The 22,286-nt window shown below is 36.4% G+C and overlaps 1 protein-coding gene across 1 annotated transcript in view; it reads left to right on the plus strand.

The window, feature by feature from the left end:
* The window catches only part of ABCA12 (ATP binding cassette subfamily A member 12), a 224,964-nt gene that overhangs the window by 149,360 nt on the left and 53,318 nt on the right, over positions 1 to 22,286 (plus strand). The window contains exons 20-28 of the mRNA XM_060193951.1: positions 1,876 to 1,966; positions 4,857 to 5,036; positions 5,642 to 5,957; positions 8,957 to 9,071; positions 15,223 to 15,552; positions 16,949 to 17,018; positions 17,107 to 17,241; positions 19,102 to 19,257; positions 20,225 to 20,411. Of these exons, the coding sequence (XP_060049934.1) occupies positions 1,876 to 1,966; positions 4,857 to 5,036; positions 5,642 to 5,957; positions 8,957 to 9,071; positions 15,223 to 15,552; positions 16,949 to 17,018; positions 17,107 to 17,241; positions 19,102 to 19,257; positions 20,225 to 20,411 (1,580 nt within the window). The remainder of the gene's footprint in view (positions 1 to 1,875; positions 1,967 to 4,856; positions 5,037 to 5,641; positions 5,958 to 8,956; positions 9,072 to 15,222; positions 15,553 to 16,948; positions 17,019 to 17,106; positions 17,242 to 19,101; positions 19,258 to 20,224; positions 20,412 to 22,286) is intronic.

A 22,286-nucleotide genomic window follows, 5' to 3' on the forward strand; every position in this document is an offset into this window, starting at 1 on the left:
GGCCAGTTGTCAATCAGAGAAGAGAAAACTGCCAGGAATGATGACAACATAAGAATTTAAGAGAGAAAAGCTTGATATCAATAATTATAGCAGGATACACACTAATGCATCCCTAAGATATCTTTGGGGAAAAAAGAATTTAAAAAAATTAATCAAAGTTGAATAATCAAGATGAAAATCAAGGTAACTTTATTAGTACCCAGAAAATAATATCTCAAAATGTATTACTTAATAGTATTTCTACTGTGAAAAGTATGATTCCTTCTAATTTAGACAACTTATTTCTATATATGTATGCAGAACTTCACATTTCAAGCTTTTAATACAAGACCTGGCTTTACCTATTGTGAACCTTAGGTGAATGGTATTTATAAATCTCTAAAATGGGTATTTGATGACCCTTTATCCAGTTCATGAAGATCAAATGGATGAACCATTTGAAAGGACTGACAGTAAAAGGATGCTAGAATGAAAATAAGGCATTAACAGAGTTTTATCTCTGATTTGCACTAGGTAGAGAAGCTCTGATTCAAGATTTTAAAGAATGTGTACGTATTCGATTCTGAAGAACAGTATTGGTTGTCACAGTGTCTAGTAGTAGGATGATAGCACTGAGTGTTAGCAGCCACTCGAGACCCCTCAGCAACCCTGAACTGAGAAAATTAATTCCATTATGTATACTGTGTTAATACATTTTATTCGTAATCAATTATCTTCATCATAGCAAAGCAGAGGATATAAATAAGAACGGGGTAATAAGTGGTACTGAACAGCCCTACAGTCCAAAAAGGAAAACCAATTTCAGCCTAGCTCACATGAAAAATAAGCCATAGATTTACACATAAAATGAATAAACAAGTCTTTATAATCAAGTTGAATTCTCCCCCTTCAACTTTTCCCTTGACCCTTACTAGCTTTGTACCTTAGGAAGATTTTTTTTTTCTTTGCAACCATAGGGCTACTTATTCTTTTTTTTATTGGGAGACTAATGTTTTACACTCAACAGTAAATACAATAGTTTGTATCTAGGAGGATTTTTAAACCTAGTTTAGCATTAACTTTCTTGACCGAGAACAGTATTATTTACCTCAAGGTGTTATCAAAAACTAATCAAGGTTGATTAATCAAGATGAGAAATCAAGGTAACTTTATTAGTGCCCAGCAAATAATATCTCAAAAGTATTACCTAATAGTATTTCTACTGTGAAAGGTATGATTCCTTCTAATTTAGATATTAACTGTAAAAGCCTCTATATTTGAAAGCATTTTTTAAGTGTTTGGTCTTTTCATGGATACATAGCAATTTAAATTATTATCTACTTTTTTCTAAGTTTATGTAATTTCATTTATTAAGTATACAATGATGCTGTAATAATTAACACTGGACTATTCTGATAAAATGAGTCACTCCCACTTGATAGAAAATTCATCTGAAGCTGGGAAAGACTTGCAGAAAGTCTTACAACTGAGTAAAAATCGGGGGAAGAAAATCAGTTGTGGTGTCATATTCATTGCAGATATCATGATTTCTAAAAATTTTTGTTGTTTATCAGTTGTAAAAAATTAAGCTACAAACCACCACAGTTGTCTATAGCGTATCTAAAACATTACGTAGTAGTTATAGAGAAAGCTACTGTTAAATGAATGTAATTTCAAGTGTTGATAATTAAAGTTGGATCTGACCCCTTTAGTATGCTGACCAAGCAAAAGTCCAATCTTTCAAGTTTTTCTCAGTATCTGTGTGGGAGTCTTTGCAAAATCTTTAGTAAACTGATGCCCAGTGGAAGTTACATCATTTCCTGTGGGTGTTAGTAAAGTGACAGTGATAAAAACTGTTTTCTTCTTATATTGATACTGATTCCCTACAATTCATAGAATACTCTAAGGAACCCCTTTGTGCAAGTTTTCATAAAATTCTCTGTGGGACTTGATGCTGTTGAACTATTGAAACAAATGGATGAACTTGGTAAGTCCAGATCATCAAACTTTTTTTTTATTTATTCATTCCCTTTTGTTGTCCTTGTTTTATTGTTGTAGTTATTATTGTTGTTGTTGTTGGATAGGACAGAGAGAAATGGAGAGAGAGAAGACAAAAGGGGGAGAGAAAGATAGACACCTGCAGTCCTGCTTCACTGCTTATGAAGTGACTCCCCTGCAGGTGGGGAGTCGGGGGCTTGAACCGGGATCCTTACGCTGGTCCTTGCACTTTGCGCCATGTGTCCTTAACCTGCTGCGCTACCGCCCAACTCCCTCAGCAAACTTTTATTTGCTATTATGCCAGGCCTGTGAAAAGTCATTGTTCCATTAGAACTTTTTATATTGTTCTCTATTTTATTTCAAGTTCATTATTTTAAGAAAAGTGAAATACCCAGTTGTACAATTACAGGTAGTAATGGTTACTTAAATATTCTGTTAGTTTCAATAATTTGATTTAGTTAATTTCAGTAATTATAATTCAATAATTCTGAATAAATGCAGCTTTTCTTTCTTTTTTTATAAATATTTTTCTTACCTTATTTTAATGAGACATACAGAGAGACAGATCAGAGCACTGCTCATCTCTGGCTTATGGTGGTGCTGGGAACTGAACCTGAGACCTTAAAGCCCCAGGAATGAAAATTCTTTTTCCTAACCATTATGCTGTCTTCCCAGCCCTGCAGCTTTTCATTTTATCCTAGACAGGTTGCAGCAAATAAGAGGATGCTTTCTTTTGCTAATTTGATATTTTTTAAAGAGCCTTTCAGGACAAAGAAAAACGAAATGATTTATTTTTTGCTGCATTTAACATCTTATCTCCACTGGCCTCAATATCACGTGGAGTAACCCAGAATATAAGTGGGTGAGGTCTAAAGCTAGTAAAAAGCTAAACAATGCAATGCTGAGACACAAAAGAAAATAAATCTAAATCAGCATTCAGGGTTGGATCTTACTCTCAGGGTCATTTAAAGGGAACAGCCCAGAGAAGATCAAAGCAAGCTGTCTGATCTTGTGCATTCCCTCTGCTATACCCCACCTTCAACCTAAGGGATACAAGCCATCTAATTCAGTTGTGCCTGATTCACTGTTGCTATGCAACTGGAAGTATGAGGAAGGGATTGAGAGCATAAGAATTTGGCAGCAGTAGAGCAAGTGCCCCTCCTCCTTCTCAGTGCTGCTGGCACATGTAACTAAGGTTATAAACCAGCAGGGAGGAATTATGCCTACATTTGCATTACACACTATTGTATATACTTTATGATAGCCAGCCAAGTTTGATTCAGCAAAGCCATAAGTGGATTTACTCGAAGTATTGTTTGAGTAAGAAACCACTTGAGCAAAACATCTGGAATATACGACAGAATGCTTATATAAAGGTTATCATTTCTAGCTTCGTATGTAGGAAGTCAATTTGAGATTTTAAAATAAGGCTAAAATGAATGTTCAGTGAGACTTGATGTTTATGAAATTGCTTGTGTAACTACTTAGAGTAGCTAAGAATTTAAATGTTGTACTATACTAGTCCAAAATCACAGTTCTGCTAGCATTTCTCAGGAATCCTTCAGTGTGTTAATTTTTGGTGGTCACTGGAGACCATCATTCACCTGCAACATTACTCCTTTATCAAATCTATATCAAGCAAAAACATTTACATCTCAAATTCTAATGAGGAAAGTGTGTAAGAAACTGCCCTCTGGAACTGGAGAGATAGCAAAATGCTATGCAAAGAGCCTTTTGTGCCTGAGGCACCAAAGGTCCCAGGTTCAATTCCCAACACCACCATAAACCAGAGCTGAACAGTGCTCTGGTAAAATAAACAAATAAATAAGCAAGATGCTCAGCGGTGCACTGGGTTAAGTGCACACATTACAGTGTGCAAGGACCCAGGTTCAAGCCTCTGGTCGCCACCTGCAGGGGGGAAACTTCACAAGTGAAGCAGGGATGCAGGTCTTTCCCTGTCTCTTTCCCTCTATCTCCCCTGCCTCTCTCAATTTCTCCCTGTCTCTATTCAATAAGAAAGAAAGAAGGAAAGAAGAAAGAAACTGCACTCTGTGAGAAATTTAGGTTTATACTGAATGATAGAAGAGATATGCTTGCCCTCTGTGAGGAGAGATTTATGATGCTCATAGCTTTCTCAGCATCTATGATGATCAAATCACTGAAAATTTAATTGACCAAGTGATTTATTAAGTTGCAATTTTATATTTACCCTTTGTTGATTTCCTCATAGAGAGTCATGAAATAGAAGAGCAATTAAACATTCTTTCTACCGGAGTAATTAGCTGAAGTAAAATCATGATCATTGTGTCTAGATTAATACAGAGAAAACTTACGTAAGGTCTTAAATCAAACATTAGAATGTTGTGACTATGTGGCACCGATTCTCAGTCTCTGCAGAGATGATCCTGTGGTGCAGTTAGTGAATCAGTAGCTCTACACAGTCTGCCTAAACGCTGTGAAATTTAATTTCTTACATCCACATTCCCCAAACCAATCAAGCATTTCCATTCATTCAAGACTTTCATCTCTAGTTTGTAGTTTCCTTCATAACTATCTATAGGCATCTTTTTACCTTTTTTAACTGGTTAATTAAATTGTAGCAGAATATACTTTCAAATGTACCTGTATCATTCTTTTAACTTAGATTTGCAAGGATGTTAATATTCTTCTGCATGTTTTCTTCAGTCGGAGTCGGGGTACTAAGTCCAGTATTATTTTAATCCTTGATGGTACCCAGTATTTTCAGAATAAGTCCTGCAGCTTCCCATTATCTTTGAAGTATTTTAACACTTAATACTTAACCCCAAATCAGTGCTTTATGTTCTTTCTACTAGAAGCAAAATTCCAAAATTCTTATCTGTTTTGTTTTGCTTCTTCAGATGTTCTTAGGATGAAATTAGAGAACAGCATTGACCTTGTTGATCATCTCAACACGCTCTCTACTCTGACAGTAAATATTTCCTCCTGTGTGTTGTATGATCGTATACAGGCAGAAAAAACCATAGAAGAAATGGAGATCAAGGCTCAAAAGCTGTACAAAAGAAATGAGCTCTTTGGAAGTAAGTGTTATTCCACTAGACTTTGAGTTTCTCTTTGTAGTAAAATTGGTCCACTTCTTCCATCACCTTTTTCATCCAGAACTTGGAAAAGTAGTCAGAGCAGGGACATTCACTGTCCCCTCTGAAGTCCTTACAAATGAAAATCTTTCATGTGGTGAACCGATTCTGTTTGTCTGAGGATCCATCCAAGTATGTGCAGTGTTCTCTATACATTTAAAATCAAGACAGAAAAGGATTGCTTCACTAAGGGGTGAAGTTGAGTCCATCCTCATAATCAGTCCAAATTATTCTTTTTAGAGTGTGTGTGTGTGTGTGTGTGTGTGTGTGTGTGTGTGTGTGTGTGTTTAATTTCAGTAAGTGGCTTAGAGTGATATATTTAATCTGGGCACTTAGTTTGTGATTATATTCTCAAAGTCCTGCTTTGAGTTTCTCCAGTTGTCACTTCCAATTAACCAACCACCTTTTCTATAAATTGGGAGCCTGAACTTGCTGTCACATTACTAACTCAGTTGCCTGTTTGGCTGCCCCCAAAGCATCCCCTCTAAACAATTAATAATGTCAACCACAAAGTAACCTTTCTACTATTGTTCCCATTCTATTTTTAGGTGTTATTTTTAAGCTCCCATCTAAAAGAAGCCTGCACAGGGGCTATGACTCTGAAAGTGTCTCTCTTCCTCCTGTTGTAAAATACACAATCCGCATGAGCCTCAAGACTGCACAGACCACAAGAAGCATAAGAACCAAGATTTGGGCCCCAGGACCACACAACTCTCCCTCACACAACCAGATCTATGGCAGGGCTTTTATTTACTTGCAAGATAGTATTGAAAGAGCTATTGTAGAATTGCAGACTGGCAGGAACTCCCAGGAAATAGCAGTCCAGGTCCAAGCAATTCCTTACCCCTGCTACATGAAAGACAAGTAAGTCTCCACATTAGGAACCCTTTGTAATAATTGGTTTCTCATCAGAGAACTCATTTCTGTTTATTCATTCATTCTGTTTATTATTCTGTTTATTCATTCATTCTGTTTATTCATGTCAAGTGTAAGGAATAAAGTTCAGTAAACATTTGTGGGGAGATTGTTTTCATGAAAGGGTCTGCACTGTAGGACATGGATTCATTCCACTGTTCACTATTATCAAAATAATGATAAAGAGATCCATGTTTTTTTTTTAAATGTTTATTTACTATTTTCCCTTTTGTTGCCCTTGTTTGTTTTTGATTTTATTGTTGTTGTAGTTATTATTGTTATTGATGTTATCCTTGTTAGATAGGACAGAGAGAAATGGAGAGAAGAGGGAAGACAGAGAGCGAGAGACAAAGATAGACCCCTGCAGACCTGTTTCACCGCCTGTGAAGCGGCTCCCCTGCAGTTGGGGAGTTGGGGACTCAAACCGGGATCTTTACACCAGTCCTTGGGTTTTGCGCCAGATCCATGTTTTCTTTATCACAGTTCTTAGCTTTCTAAACACCTTGACCCTGGAAGACAGAGACAAGGACTCCAGACCTGAGAGCAGTGCTGTATGAGTTTCATGGCACCCACTCTCTGATCAAATCAGTAGTAAAAAAAGATAATCCCCAAAATGTCTCCAAATTCCCACTTGTAAAAATCTGTGTGTGCTTAGTGGGTCACTTTTAATGAGAAAATTTGGTAGAGTACACCATGGATAACGTTCTAAGTTAAACATTATGCCATCTGACAGCCTTTTCTATGTCCGATTACTCCACTGGCTAGGAACATTGATCTAAAATGATTTTGCTAAATGAACAAGAAAAGCCAAGATCATGCTTTTTTTAGACAATTGAGTCAGAGTGTTCAGAAAATCTGCTTGCTGGGTAGCTCTCAACAGCTCCCTTACTCTGACCACAATGAAAAAATAAGGTCAGAAAACTGTTTTTTTAAGCTCATCTGCCCCCACAAAAGCTGGAGGCTGAGTATTACCTCAAAGGGATGCTACTTGTTATTCCACCCAGTTATTGCATTTCATATGCAATTTGGACGATTTGGAGCTTTCTTTTTTTTTTTTTTTTTCTGTCTATTGATCCCTTGGTCTCCCTTGACTGCTTCAATAGCTGTAGATAAGATATGGTTATGTAAACCATGTGCAGCAGTAATATAGAGAGACAGGGGAGCATTCCATCAGTAAGTAGGTCAAGGTTATCTGCTTGTTGTGGAGGTCAATTAGGATTTTGCTGCCTGAAACATATGTGAACTCTCCCAACTGGAATAGCTAGTAAAAACTTGTGGATTCTCTTGAATGAGAAGTCTCACTTGTTTTCCTTTCGCATGTTTTAGTGTGGAGGGGGGTGGGTATCAAGGTGTTTAAGAGAAAAAGTAATTGTACGGTGCAGTCTTTATGGAAGGATGATCATGATGTCTTATAGACACGTATAACTTACTTGTTGCGTGCAAATGCTTTTGCACATTTTTACTTCATTTGTTTCACACAAAAAACTCACAAACAAGAGCAATATTACAGCCACATTTTTCTACAGAAAAAAATGACTTCCAGAAGGTTATATAACTTGACCTAAATTGTGTAGCTGGCACTGTGTTGGCTCTTTAATTAAAAGACCAGAATTTTCTTTTTTATACTTGTATACCAGACTGAAAGCACACATTCAGTGGGAAGACACATTGCAGAGGATTCGTAATTAATGAATGAGGATTCCTGCCTAATTAGTTGTACAGCCAGAAATATTATCAATGTGGACCTGCACTAAGACAAAACTCATGCAATAGATATTCTTTAATTGCTTAGCCCAGGCACTTTCCCAGGAACCTAGACTGCATATGGCTCTAACCATTACTCTTCTCCCACCGAAGCAAACTTCATAGCTCTGATGGTGATAACCTTTTTCATTCTGCACTGATAGCAAGTGATAGTGATGTCACGCATCATTAGTAATTCACCATTTGTATAGGTTGTTTGAAGGGAATTTTTTAGTCACAAGGACTAACAAGGAACTGGCTTTGAATTTCTTCTCTAAGTGAAAACTTCGGTAGAGGACAGCATGCATAATAGATAATCTTTTAAGTTTCTTTCATTGAAAATTTCTTACTACCTTTGCCTAAGCCCTTGCTCAGATAAGGTATCTAGTATCAGAACCACAGTTCTCAAAGAAGGGTCCCTGGACCATCAGTATTAGTACCACCAGGAAAGTTACTTAAAATGAAGATTCTTCACCACAGCACAGATAAAATAAAATCAGAAGCCTATGGATTAGCTGTATTTTAATATACCCTTTAAAAAGGTGATTCTGATGTATGTCAACTTTGAGGAGCACTGCAATTGAACTTGTCATGGACAGGGGCATTCAGGGATGTATTTGGGGTATAATACGTCTTGTTGTTTAACATATTAATAGAAGAGACATTTCTATATTGTATGAGAAACTTGGCCTGGAACATTACTTTGAGGAATCCAGGTTCTTTATCTGCATTTTAAATCAAAGGTTTTGAGCCTTATGTTATTTTATTTTGAGGAATTTAGATTAATAATAACTATAAGTTTCTGAAGAATAAATAAATATAGTAATTTGGGAATATAGAGGTTTTAGCTAGATAAACCAATCATCATCTTATTTTAAATCTTCCTTTTGGGTAAGAATTTAGTTTAGACAAAATAGTTTGAGTTTTGCAATTATATTTCTGTAATAATTATTTCTCTGGATAGGACAGAGTCAAACATACTTTAAGTTATATACCAATGCTATCTAATAATCTAGAGCTGTTTTTCATCACTTTGTACAATTACAACAAGAAAATCATGGATCTGACACATTTTAGGAATAAAGGAATAATATTAATGATTATTCTCAGTTTCAAAACTGAAATATAATTTCAAAAATAAGAGGAGATAATATTTATATATTACAATCTGCAAGTATAAATATTCTTTTTTCTTTTCTTTACAGCTTTTTAACCAGTGTCTCTTATTCTCTTCCAATTGTGCTCATGGTTGCCTGGGTTGTATTTATAGCAGCATTTGTAAAAAAGCTTGTGTATGAGAAAGATCTTAGACTTCATGAGGTATGTTGGAAATATCATCTCATTTTGAATTTGCCATATTTGTATAATAATTAATTACTATAATTTTTTATCATGCCTAGGAAACCCAGAAATCCTGACCTATATATTGTGAACTAGATAGAAACATGTGAAGAAGCAATCTCACCTCCCATCGTTATTTCTCCTATGTTTTGTCTGCCCTGGGTATTCCTTTTCCCATACCTCCCCAGGTAGCCTGGGGAAAGTGGTTGGCTCAGGGTTTGACAGAGGGAAGACAAAATAAATATTGTATTAATAAAGAAAAAACATATTTTGTAAATGATAAAGGAAGTTGATACGGTAATATTTTGTTTTCCCGAAATGTTAAGTAGAAGCTATTTTAGAAGCTCTTCTGAAAATCAAAGGTTGATTGCTTCTTATTAAAAACCTAGTACAATTTAGTATCATTAGAGTAACTTTTGGTGAAGAAATTACTAGTAATACCCAGGATCAAAGAGAGTATCCATAGTAATAGTAGTAACTTTTAACACAAAAAAAAGATTGTTGCCATAATGACTAAATCAGAACAAATGAGGACAGAGATATTTTAGGGAAAGTTGTAGACATAGACATATGGTTTGTTTTAGTTATTAAGAAACAAATTCTCTTCCTAACATACCTGTCTCTTTCAATTACCTTTACCTCTTTAGCCTGCTGACTCATGATTTGCATATCGAGAATTTCCCATTGTGTTATTGCTTTGGTTTATAATATAATAGTTGAAGACAGGACTTGAGATGTAAATATCATCTCTTATTAAGCGTATTCTTCATTATTATCCTACATCCAAAATCTTTGTTTTTAGAATTTTTGAAAAAACATTATGTGATTATTGATAGAAATTATTTTAACTGTTCATCCTGGAGTGAGTCCATTCTTATACTTACTCACAAAGTTAAAATGAAAATAAAAACACTGAAACATTTCAAATCTGGGGCAGGGCTGACAATCTGAAATAATGACCCATTAGTTGACTTAGACTTTTCAGATTTATTTTGCAATGATTCTAGGCTAGTGATTATTTCTCCTTACAAGGTATAAATTACTTTTTATATTTGTATTAGAACTACACCAGTTTCTAAGGATATCCTAGAATTTGATCCAATACTTTTTACCTTCTCTGGTCAAATTCTCTGGTTGATCCTTACAACTGCTTTTTTTATATTTCACTTACAGTTTGATAAATGTCTCATCAGCTAGTTTGAGCCCTGTTGAATAGGGGATAGTGTGTAGTGGTTTTGTAATTCCAGTTCAGAATCTTCAATCCATGCCTCAGACCATAATTTTGATTGCTAACTTGTACCTTAAATTTCTCTTTTAGTCTCCTGGTACTCAGAACTAAATCTTCACAGATTAAAGAAAAATCTTTGAAGTAGAAAACTGATAGATTGAATTTCTCTTACCTAGAGTAACTGTCTGCCTTTATAGAATCACTTGTGGTAGAAGCACACAGTAATTTTAAGTATGTATGTACACACATGTATAATCCACTTGCATATCCATAGATTAATTACTTAATGTTAATTCAATACACAGTATTTATAATGATACACATTATTGAGTGAAAATAGTGTTCTACATCTGTTATGTCACAAAAATAAAAACATAATGAAGAGACTTTTCTTTTTTATTTTCTTTTTATTGATTTTTATTTTTATTGCCACCGGTGTTACCATTCTGGCTTGGTGCTGACACTACAAACCCACCTCTCCTGGCAGCCATATTTTTCCTTTTTTAAAATTTTCTTTCTGTTTTATTTGATAGGACATAGAGAAACAGAGAGGAGGAGAGATAGAGAGCCAGAGAGGAAGAGAGATGCCTATAGACCAGCTTTACTGCTCATGAAGCATTCCCTGCAGGTGGGGAGAAGGGTGGGGGCTCAAACACAGTCCTCTGCGCTTGGCAACGTGTGCTCAACTGGCCCCTGAAGAGACTTTTCTAAATTGAAAATATGAGATACATTTTTATGGTAAACCAGTTTCTGTTTTGTCACTCTGTCATCATTTTACAGACACCACTGGATCTTGAGGTCAAATCACATGGTGGAAATCACTGAACTTGAGATCAGAGAATCAGACTTTTGAGACTGTCAGTTCATATTTACAGAGGCCCAGTCCCTTAAACTGCACACTCTTTTACCATCATTCAGATCTGTAGCTCCAGAATGTTGTTCACTTACTGCCAGAACTGCAGAAATGTTCAATTATGATCTTTTATCAATTCTAAGATAATGATGTTTTTCTTCACATTTCAAAGCTTCTGAAATCGGGAGGCACTGGGTGCCATTATTTAATAGTGTTTTTGCTTTCTTGGGAGCATGTAAAGTAATGACATCTTGAAATGAGATTCAAAATAATATGTCCTAACATTCATTTTAAAGATGAAAACACTGAGCCCAGAGACTAAGAGGTGACTTGCTGAAAACTACAGAGGTGGTGAATTATAGATGTGGGTATAAAATTCAGTGCTTTGATGGCCAGCTACTTTGTTTCCCATACTATAACTGCCTCCCTTCAGACAATCTTATTTTAGAGAAAGATTATACAGGACTTTGCAAAGTTATGCTGGATAATATCATGTATGACCAGAAACTCAAAACCACTTTTTATAGTTTTTATTATTAGTGTTTAATAGTAGCTCATAAGATTATATAAATCCACACTTATACAAGGTACATACATCACCACACCCTCCACCAAAATTCCATGCCTCCATAGTTACCATTATTCTCACAAGGTTTGTCAAAACCACTTTTTAATTATTTAATATTTTGTTATCAAAATATATTTTAATATTTGATCAAGTCTAAAGTTGCCATTCTTCCTTCCCATTCCTATTAAATTAAAAAAGGTAAAAAAAGGAAAACATTTTACCTTATGTACTTTTCAAATGTAGACAAGGAAACCTAATTAGTTGCAATTTCAACAAAGCCATTAAGCCCTGACCTTGTTATGCTCTGACTACAGTGAATTCCTGTAATATAATAAATGAATTCACACAACTACTAATACCTTTTAAGTTTGTTTACAAAGTTAAAATTTTAGTTAAAAATCCATTTCACAGTGCTTTCTGATTAGGTTTGCTCTGCACTTCTTTAAACAGTGGTAGCATCAAACCTGTAAAAAGCTAGTTTGTAACACATAGAAATCTTCTTTTTCATATTAATTTCTTGATCCATGAATTGGTTTCCATTATTTGACATAATAATTTTGTATGGAACTTTTCAGTGCTCATATCCAGTTGAAGACAAGATTTGGATATGTTCTCTTTAAGTTCAGACAGGTAACCTAATATTTCTATGGGGTATTGAATGTTACCAAGAGTTAGGCAATGCCTTTTAGTGCTTTAGTGCTTCCCTTTGGACAAGTTTTTATGCTTTCATAACATATACCTTATATCCCATTAGTGGGAATTTGGAATATTCCAATTTATGATCACAACATCCTTTATAATTTACCTAAAATTGAATATACATGTCTACAGTTAAGGGAATTTTAAAATTTTAGGCAAGAAATATTATTATTCCATATGACTTAGTACTTGACATTCTTGTTGAATTGAATGAAAGCACTGATGTCAAGTAAATGTATGAATATTTATTATTTCTTAACTTCCTTTGCTTGTGGTAACACATTTAAACAAATTCTTATGGAATTGCTTTTTTCTCATTATTTTTGCCCCTGACTTTAACCACTGTACAAAGGTGTTTCTCTGGAACACATTTTACCAGTTTTCTATAAATTACTTTAGCAAGTTTGGGAGATTCAAAAGAAGTTACTATTTCATCAGGAAGCTGGCACCTCACTTCTGCTACCTTGGGGAGGAATTAACAACATCCAATAAAGCATAGCCAGGCGTTCTCTGAAGTCTGTGCTCCATCAACAAGTCTGATCTTGTTTATTAGAACAAAGTTAGCAGCATATCTGGATAATTTATGGACGACTAGCATGTTATCATTGCTCTTTGTCTTCATGAATAGCAGCTGTTCTCCTCTTAGCATAAAACCCTGAAGTTTAGCACTGAAGTCGCTTGTTGGAATGTTAAGTAGCCAATACTTTTAGAAGCATCCAATTTATCTGTTTCAATCCAAAGCAGTGATCAGCAGCTAATGTTCACCAGCTCTTGGGTACATAAATCTGATCCTGTGTCCCAGAATTTTCAAAATTTTCATGATGAATACTTTGAGTCCTGATGTTCAGGTTTTCCAAAGTATCTTTTAACAATGATGTGAACTGATTTTTTTTCTAGACATATAATTATTTTTTATTGCAGCTGTAAATAGGAAAGGGTGTGTGTGTGTGTGTGTGTGTGTGTGTGTATAAAATTAAATTTAATTCATACTCTTGATAGTGTCCTGGGAATTTTCCACTCACCTTGAGAAATATATTGACACTATGCCCCAAATACCTACATTGCTATGGGGGTTTTGTTTGTTTGTATGTGTAAATCACATACAATTAGGTGATGAATATTAATTTAGGGTTGATATTCCCATGACTCCCCATTTGATTATATTCAAATAATCATAAATTCACAAAATCATCTCATAACATAAATAGCTAGAAAGGCAAATAAAAATAGCTAGCATGTCATGATCATTATATCCAAATAGGTGAAAAATATGAAATTCGGTCACTGTACATGTCATAGTAACTTCCTCAAATGGGGAATGAATTTATAAAATAACATCTGTGAGTTGTTTTCTTTTTTTAAACATCAAAATGAGAAAACCTTCCACAGCAAATCGTCATTCTGTGCTGATCCACACCTCCACTGTATAAAAACATAGGTTGAGCCTCTGCTGTAAAGGGTGAAAGGGACTGGGAGGAGAGGAATGGCAGGGAAAGAAGAGGATGAGGGAGAGGGAGAGGGCAAAGTTAAGAGGAAAAGTCACAGGCTTTTTCTTGGTGGTGATTAGTTTTAGGTCCATAGCTTAGACTGTTGGAAGTCAGGTAACTGTCGCCATGGTAACACAGGAGCAGCAGAGTTACCAAAATGTGGTAAGTTTCACAGGTAGAAAGCAAAATTCACTATTTTGCTTGTTGAGCAAATGATCCTGTTTTCTGTCTTTGTTTTTCTTTTTTCAGGACAAGTTCTTAATAGACTTGGGGATGGGGGTGGGCAGTGGAAAGGCAGACCTAGCATTGCAAAGTCTTAATTTTACAAAACAAAATGAAAACCTGGATTATAAGACAGTTACTGTAACATCTTTCATTCTTTAAAATGTGGGATCATGTATTCGTAAGTTTAACATTAATCATGAATTGTTAAAACTAGAAGCCAGGATATTCATGTTCCCCCAAAGCACAACATGTCACCAAATTCAAAACATCCAACATCCAGGAGTCTGTACTTCTTTCAAAATCCTTTTGAGTTCATGCACAAATACAACACATTGGACAGTCATTCTACTTGGGTAGAATATTTTAACCACTAGGGACGTCACTGAGTTATTTAAAAAAATATCAGTTGAGAGAGCAGTGCAGATTATTTGAGATACATAAACTTCATTTTGGGGGTACAAATATCTTTTTGGAAAACAAGGGGAATAAACCCTGAATTAAAACTGCCAGCCTTTGAATACACTATGACAAAAGACAGAAAGTATTCCTTCAGATTTTCATGTTTGAAGTTCCTAAGAATTAGGTGTATTCTACTTCTCTTAGGAACTTGAATATTGATTGAATTGTTCATTAATGTTTCATTTTAAAAAATGGAGTTCTATATGCCAATTTCGGCACTGAATTTGAAACAAACCACGCTTTTATCAAAAGCTTGAAATATTCACTACACAAATGTCAAATTTATGTGGCAAAGCTCTTCAAGGAAAGCCATAAATTTTGATGCTCGCTTTTAAATTAATTTAATCTGGAGATATTTTTGCTGCAGGTTACAAAATGGAATTACAAAACAAGAGACAAAGAGTTTCCCCTTCTAATGGGACTCTAGGAGCACACAGCCTAAGATGGGCTGGTATAAATTGTCTTATTAATTTCACATATGGATTTGCACAACAAATCCATAAATCATCAAAGTGCCTAGTTCCATATATGTGAAGAGTGTTATAGACATTTTGACATGATACAGGAATGCTTATTGAAACATCTGCTTTTTCTTTCCTTTTTTTCCCCAGTACATGAAGATGATGGGTGTGAATTCTTGCAGTCATTTCTTTGCCTGGCTTATCGAGAGTGTTGGATTTTTACTGGTTACCATCATCTTCCTCATTATTATACTCAAGTTTGGCAATATTCTCCCTAAAACAAATGGGTTCATTTTGTTCCTGTATTTTTCGGACTACAGCTTCTCAGTTATTGCTATGAGCTATCTTATCAGTGTCTTCTTCAACAACACCAACATTGCAGCTCTCATTGGGAGTCTCATCTACATCATTGCCTTTTTCCCATTTATTGTTCTGGTTACAGTTGAGAATGAGTTGAACTACGTATTAAAAGTATTCATGGTGAGTCTCCTGTCCCAACTCAGTTGCCACTGTATCTAGAGAATGGATCCCTTCTTTCAAAATTCAAACATACAAACTGAAAATGCATTTATATTCATTTAAAATTTCAGTAATAGCGACATAAGCTCAACTGTCCAAGTGATAATTAGGGTTTTTTTTCTGGCTTACTATGTTTCCTGTAAGATTATGAAGAGGAAAGCTTTTCCCCATGTCTTTTTAAAACTATAATATGTGATGCTCTTGAGAAATAGGTTTTGAAGAAAGAATAGTTTAAATATCATCTGTCATCTTTTAAACACCATCAAGAATTCTAAATTCTCTCTAATCTAATTCCCTGATTTAGATTCTCTATTATTGGCATTTTTCATATATGAATAATTCTTATGGTTTCAGTGACATAGAGGATAATTTACCAGTTATAGTACATGCACTGGCAGCACAGAATCAGGTTTGAGTTCTTCGCTATGTTTAAAATTCAAATGTACTAAATCAATTTTAAGAATTTTCAAGAAAGAGTAAGATTACTAACTGAAAATTGAGAAGCAGACACAAATCTTATCATTATTAGAGTAGCATGAAAACTTTCTATTTTATTCATGAGAATAGAAAGTGATAGGTAATAGTCACTGTTACCTACCATTGATAATGTAAGGTTTAGATCTTTTTTGTTGTTGTGCTTTTACCAGAGTGCTGCTTAGCTCTGGTTTATGGTGGGACCTCTGGTGCCTCAGACTTCAAACTCTGTTGCACTGTTGCTATCTTCCTAGCTCTAGATTCTTAAAATGTTTAACAAGTTGCTTTATAAGTCTTTGATAGTTTCATATGTAGTATTTATAGTGCCTGAAATCAGTGTATAAACACATCTCCTAGCCCATAGTACTTCACTTGATTTTAGTCCTAACATTGCATTACCCTGTAATTATCTATTTTATGAACTGATGAGCAACATTTACGTTCGGAATATATAGTCATATTTTTAACAAATCTCCAAGTTACAGTTTTTCCATTTTTGTTTCCTTCCATTCCCTCTCATTTTTAAAATATGCAATTTATTTAATTATTGGATAGAGATAGAGTGAGCTTGAAAGGGATAGGGCAGATAAAGATGGAGAGAGATACCTGCAGCACTGCTTCACCACTGGTAAAGCTTCCAGCTTTGTAGGTGGGAACTGGGGACTTGAATTTAGGTCCTTGTGTCACCACCTGTCTACTATTCACTCTCCTTCTGTGACAGACACAGCATGTGTAACAAGGGGCCTCTGTATTTTCAAGCACTTAGAGAATTTGTGTTAATCTTATCCACATATGTATCCAAAGTTTTCAGAATGCTGAGGTTTTTCTTGCTGAGATGGAGGAAATGAGCAAGAAGTCTCCATGCTCTTTTTTTTCTTCACAGAGTCTGCTGTCCCCAACAGCCTTCAGTTATGCCAGTCAATACATCGCACGATATGAGGAGCAGGGTATTGGTAGGTTCGCTTTCATTAACGCTGGATCTTCTCTTTCCCTACTGCAATGTGTTTCACAGAAGGATAAATCTGTGTGTTGACTTTTCAGGTCTTCAGTGGGAAAATATGTACAGTTCTCCAGTTCAGGACGACACCACCTCATTTGGTTGGCTGTGCTGTTTTATCTTGGCTGACTCTTTTATTTATTTCCTGATTGCCTGGTATGTCAGGAACGTTTTTCCAGGTACAAACATGCTTTCTACACACACATGTTCTCTTCAGTGTTCACCACTTCAAGTTTATTAGTATCTGCTTCCTATTGTTTGACTTATCAGATATAATATTTAAGAAGATATACTTATCCTCTCTAGCTTGTGGCTAGGAAAATGGTTCAATTGACAGAGCATTAGACTTGTATACCATGCTCTTTTGAAAAGAAAGGCTGTGGGGTTTTTTTTGATAGGACAGAGAGAAATCGAGAGAGGAGGGGTAGACAGAGACACCTTCATACCTGCTTAACCGCCTTTGAGTGACCCCCTTGCAGGTGGGTAGCTGGAGTGTTTGAACTGGGATCCTTGCGCCATGTGTGTTTAACCCTCTGTGCTACTGCTCAGCCCCCGAAAGGCTGGTTTTTTTTTTTTATTTAAGAGACATTAACAAAATCATAGGATGGGGGGGTACAAATCCCGCCACCCGATCTCCATAACCCATCCCCTCCCCACTAGCTTTCCCATTCTCTATCCCTCTGGGAGCATGGACCCAGGGTCGGTCGTTGTGGGTTGCAGAAGGTGGAAGGTCTGGCTTCTGTAATTCCTTCCCCGCTGAACATGGACGTTGACTGGTTAATCCATACTCCCAGTCTGCCTGTCTCTTTCCCTAGTAGGGTGGGTCTCTGGGGAAGCAGAGCTCCAGGACACATTGGTGGGGTCTTCAGTCCAGGGAAGCCTGGCCGGCATCCTGACGGCATCTGGAACCTGGTGGCTGAAAAGAGAGTTAACAAAGCCAAATAAATTGTTGAAGAATCATGGACCCAAAGGATGGAATAGTGGAGATAAAGTGTTGGGGGGTACTCACTGCAAACTCTAGTGTACTACTGCTTTCAGGTATATATTTGCCCTGGTTTATGGATACGTGTGGACATATGCTCTCTCTCCTGGTCTATATCTAGGTTTTGGGACTATGTTAGGAAGTGAACCAACCACCTGGGATGGAGTTAGAGAATACTATGAAAGGAAAGGTCTCACTCGAGTGATGAAGCTGAAGGGTTGTCATTCCACACCTGAAGTCTCTGGACCCAGTCTGAAGTGAAGCTTGCTGGGGTGGCACTCGTTATGTTGATTAGGTTGCGATCAGCGGATGCAATATTATTTGATAAGAATTGGGAGCAGCATACTGGAAAGTGGACCCTACCCTAGGGTTCCAGGACTGGGGGAAGTTTAGGCTCTATAGTGGAAATGTGAGGTTCCTGCTGTCTTAGAGTTCAAGAAGACAATGGATAGTTATTGTTAACATCACATTATTTGGTAATTGGTTTAACTTTGAAAAGTCCCTTTGTTAGACATACAATCAATTTTCCCCCCTCTCATATTAATTAAATAGTGATTTATATGACTGCAATTTAATAGGTGTGTACATAAACACCATTCCCACCACCAAAAGATTGTGTCCCATCCCACCCTCCACCCCCGCCGGCCCAGGAAGCCGCATGTCCATCCTCCCCCTCACCACAGGGTTTTTACTTTTGTGCCCTAAAGGCTGTGTTTTTAACTTTACTTTGGTAGCTGAGACCACTCTTTAGTGTTATGTAAAATAAGAAATGGAAATAATTCCTGAACAGTGCACATTTTTTAAGTTTCTTTTTTCTAATAATCAATTTTTACTAGTTATTTATTATGAGAGAAAAAGAACGAGAGACGGGATAGACCAGAATACTGTTCAGCTCTGATTTAGATGGTGTCAGGGATTGAACCTGCAGCCTCTGGGGCCTCAGAGATAGAAGGTCTGTGTTCTAAATGATTATTTCCATGCTGCCCAGTTGTTTAGCTTCTGATAACAATGTTCTTATCAATAAATGATTATTTTTTCTGATTCATTTTTATTACAGGGACATATGGTATGGCAGCTCCGTGGTATTTTCCAATCCTTCCCTCCTATTGGAAGGAGCGATTTGATTGTGCAGAAGTAAACCATGATAAAATCAATGGCCTTATGTTTACAAATATTATGATGCAGAACACCAATCCATCTGCCAGTAAGACAAGTAGGTCAACAACATATTGAAGAGAAGTGTTATCAAATGTTCAGGACTTGTGATTTTAATTATGGTTTTCTAAATAACAGAATTGTCATCATTTTAGTCATGGATGAATATGTCTTTGCATATATGTTTAGACTCTTAAGGAAATTAAATTGTGGCCCTTTCTAGGCTCATTACCTCAGTTGGTTAGCATATGGCACTAATTAGGCCAAGACTACAGTTCCCTTTGTGGTCCAGTTAGACTCACACAGAGAAAAAATTTGTTCTTTGGCCACGGTCCGTACCCTCAATTTCAACCATCTGTTATTAGTCACAAAAAAGAGACATGTAATAAGTAGATAATTTAGCATAAGCTACCATTAACACTGGAAAAATGAGCTCAAAGTTTCCGTCTTACTGACATTGAATAGTCACATTTTTATCTAAGAAGACCTTCTGTAATGCCTGATGAAGTTGCAGAGAGTAATTAGTGAACAGGATTCCATAAACCTAAGTAATTCTAGTAAATCTTCTTATGGTAATATACATACATAAGTTAATTCCACAATTAATATCATCATATCCAGGTGGAGGCAAATGCTCAGATGTGTCATGGAACATTTGAGATCTACTAAATGAGAATCCAGAAATTTAACTGTATTCTGGAATTAGTGTGCCACTTTGCCCGGTGTAGGACACAGGCTTGAGCATGGCCTCTACCACACTGAAGGAAGCTTCAGTGCTGTGATCTCTCTCTCCCTCTCCTGCTCCCCTCCCTCTCTCAGAGAGAGAGAGAGGTGCATAATATAAACCTTAGAGATCATAGTTCCCTACTCGCATTCATTTTTTAAACAAGGAGAAGGAGGCTATGCATGCCTCAATTTTCCTTTTACTTGAATTGTTATTTTAGGATGAATATTTGATAAAGGAAAGCTTGAGCTTTATTTTATTGTTTTTTGAGCTTATAACTCTTTTCTTGATTTCTCACTAGGTCCTGAGTGCATGTTCCCCTCAAACATTGAACCTGAACCTAAAGATGTCACAGTTGGTGTTGCCCTGCATGGAGTCACAAAGATCTATGGTTCAAAAATTGCTGTTGACAACCTCAATCTGAACTTTTATGAAGGGCATATTACTTCATTGCTGGGACCCAACGGAGCTGGGAAAACGACAACCATGTATGCTTCCTCTCAACACTGATTCTCATAGAAACATATTACTTGCTGTGCCTTTTCATTCACAAAAAGATAGTTGTTTAATCTCCCAGAAGGATAAAAATAGCACAACTTGTATCCTGCAGAGTGTAGTCTAAGTCAGAGGTTCCCAGCTATAACATTAGGAAAAGTCAGGTCATGTACTACTGGTGCTGATCTACCTAGTACTTTTTTAAAAAATGGTTCTTTAGTATCATTTTTTTTTAAATGGGCAAGTTTTTCTGATATCTTAAATAGTAGGGACTTCTGATAATGTTGATTTCACACAGCATAGGAAACATTGGTTGGGGGTTGTTATTGGTGATTATTCTCTCTTAAGACTTTTATCTTTAAGACTTTCTTTTCTTTCTTTTTTTCCCTTCCTTCCTTCCTTCCTTCCTTCCTTCCTTCCTTCCTCTCTTTCTGTCTTACTTTCTTTTATTTCTTTTATTTCTTTTTTTACCAGAGCACTCATCAGCTCTGGTTTATGGTAGTGTGTGGGATATAACCTGGGACTTCGGAATCTAAGGCATGAGAATGAGTCTCTACCCTGCACATTATTTCCCTTCCTTTCCCTTTCCCTTTCCTTTTCCCTTTCCCTTTCCCTCCCCTCCTCTTCCCTCCCCTCCTCTTCCCTCCCTTTCTCTTCCTTTCCTTTCCTTTGTTTTTTTTTCTCTATTTACACCAGGGCTACTTCTGAGTTTGGGCTTTTTTCCTTATTTCTTTTTATTTTGATAGGATAGAGAGAAGTTGGGGGGGGGGAAGATACAGAAAGAGAGCAACACCTGCAGCACTGCTTCACTACTCAGGAAATTCTCCCCCTATAGGTGTGGCTGGGGATTTGAACCTGGGTCCTTGACACATGGTAACAATGTGTGCTCAGCTGGGTGCACTCTTTTAAATGGAGTCTCTACTTTCTGATTTTTCCCCAGTCCTCAACAATCTTGATAGCCTTGTAAAGCTGATCCTCTCAATTTACTTACAATTCTCTCCTAGTCCATGTGTAAGTTTGGTTACACATCCTGATAAGAACGCATTCAGCCTCATCCCCCATGCCAGAGAATCCTTGACTTGTTTAGTAAAAACACAAAAGCTTCCCCATCTATCAGATAAAGATCATATAAGCCAGAAACAATTGCATGGCTTGGTCCTTGTCAATCTTCATTTAAATAGCACTTTCTCATGCAAAAGGTATTTAAATGTTTTTAATAGATCTTCTTTTGAATTTCTGGTTTTACCTTCTCTTTCCAGTGCCCCACATTCCTTATCTTGGAGACAGCCCTAAGATGCTATTAGCAACAAGCCCCTATTTGTGAAAGAAGTGTCAGTTGCTGGGCCTCCTATTTAGTATCATTATAAATCTGATCAGCAACTGACAAAACATATTCAAGTTAAAAATATTTGGTAAATAAAATGAAGGGTCATGAAATGAGTGAGCATGCAGCCATTCCCATTTATTTTTTATTTTAATTATTTTTTATTGTATTGTATTTTTTATTGTATTGTATTTTTATTGCCATCAGGGTTATCACTGGAGATCAATGCCAGCACTAGAAATCTACTGTTTCCAGCAGCCGTTCCCTCCCCCCATTTTTTTTTTTAGTTTTATTTGACAGGATGGAGAGAAATTAAGAAGGGAAAGGAGATAGAGTGGGAGAGAGAAAGACAGACATCTGCAGACCTGGCTCTCAGTGCTAGTGAAGCATTCCCCCCTGAGGGTAGGGAGCAGTGGCTTGAACCCAGTTCCTTATACATGGTGATAGGTGAACTTAACTGAATGTGCCATCGCCGGAATCTCATAGCCATGCCCATTTATAAGACCTGTTTAGATTCATAGTTGGCTTTCTAGTGAGAGCACAT

The sequence above is a fragment of the Erinaceus europaeus genome, chromosome 7, assembly GCF_950295315.1.
Source record: "Erinaceus europaeus chromosome 7, mEriEur2.1, whole genome shotgun sequence".
NCBI lineage: Eukaryota > Metazoa > Chordata > Mammalia > Eulipotyphla > Erinaceidae > Erinaceus > Erinaceus europaeus.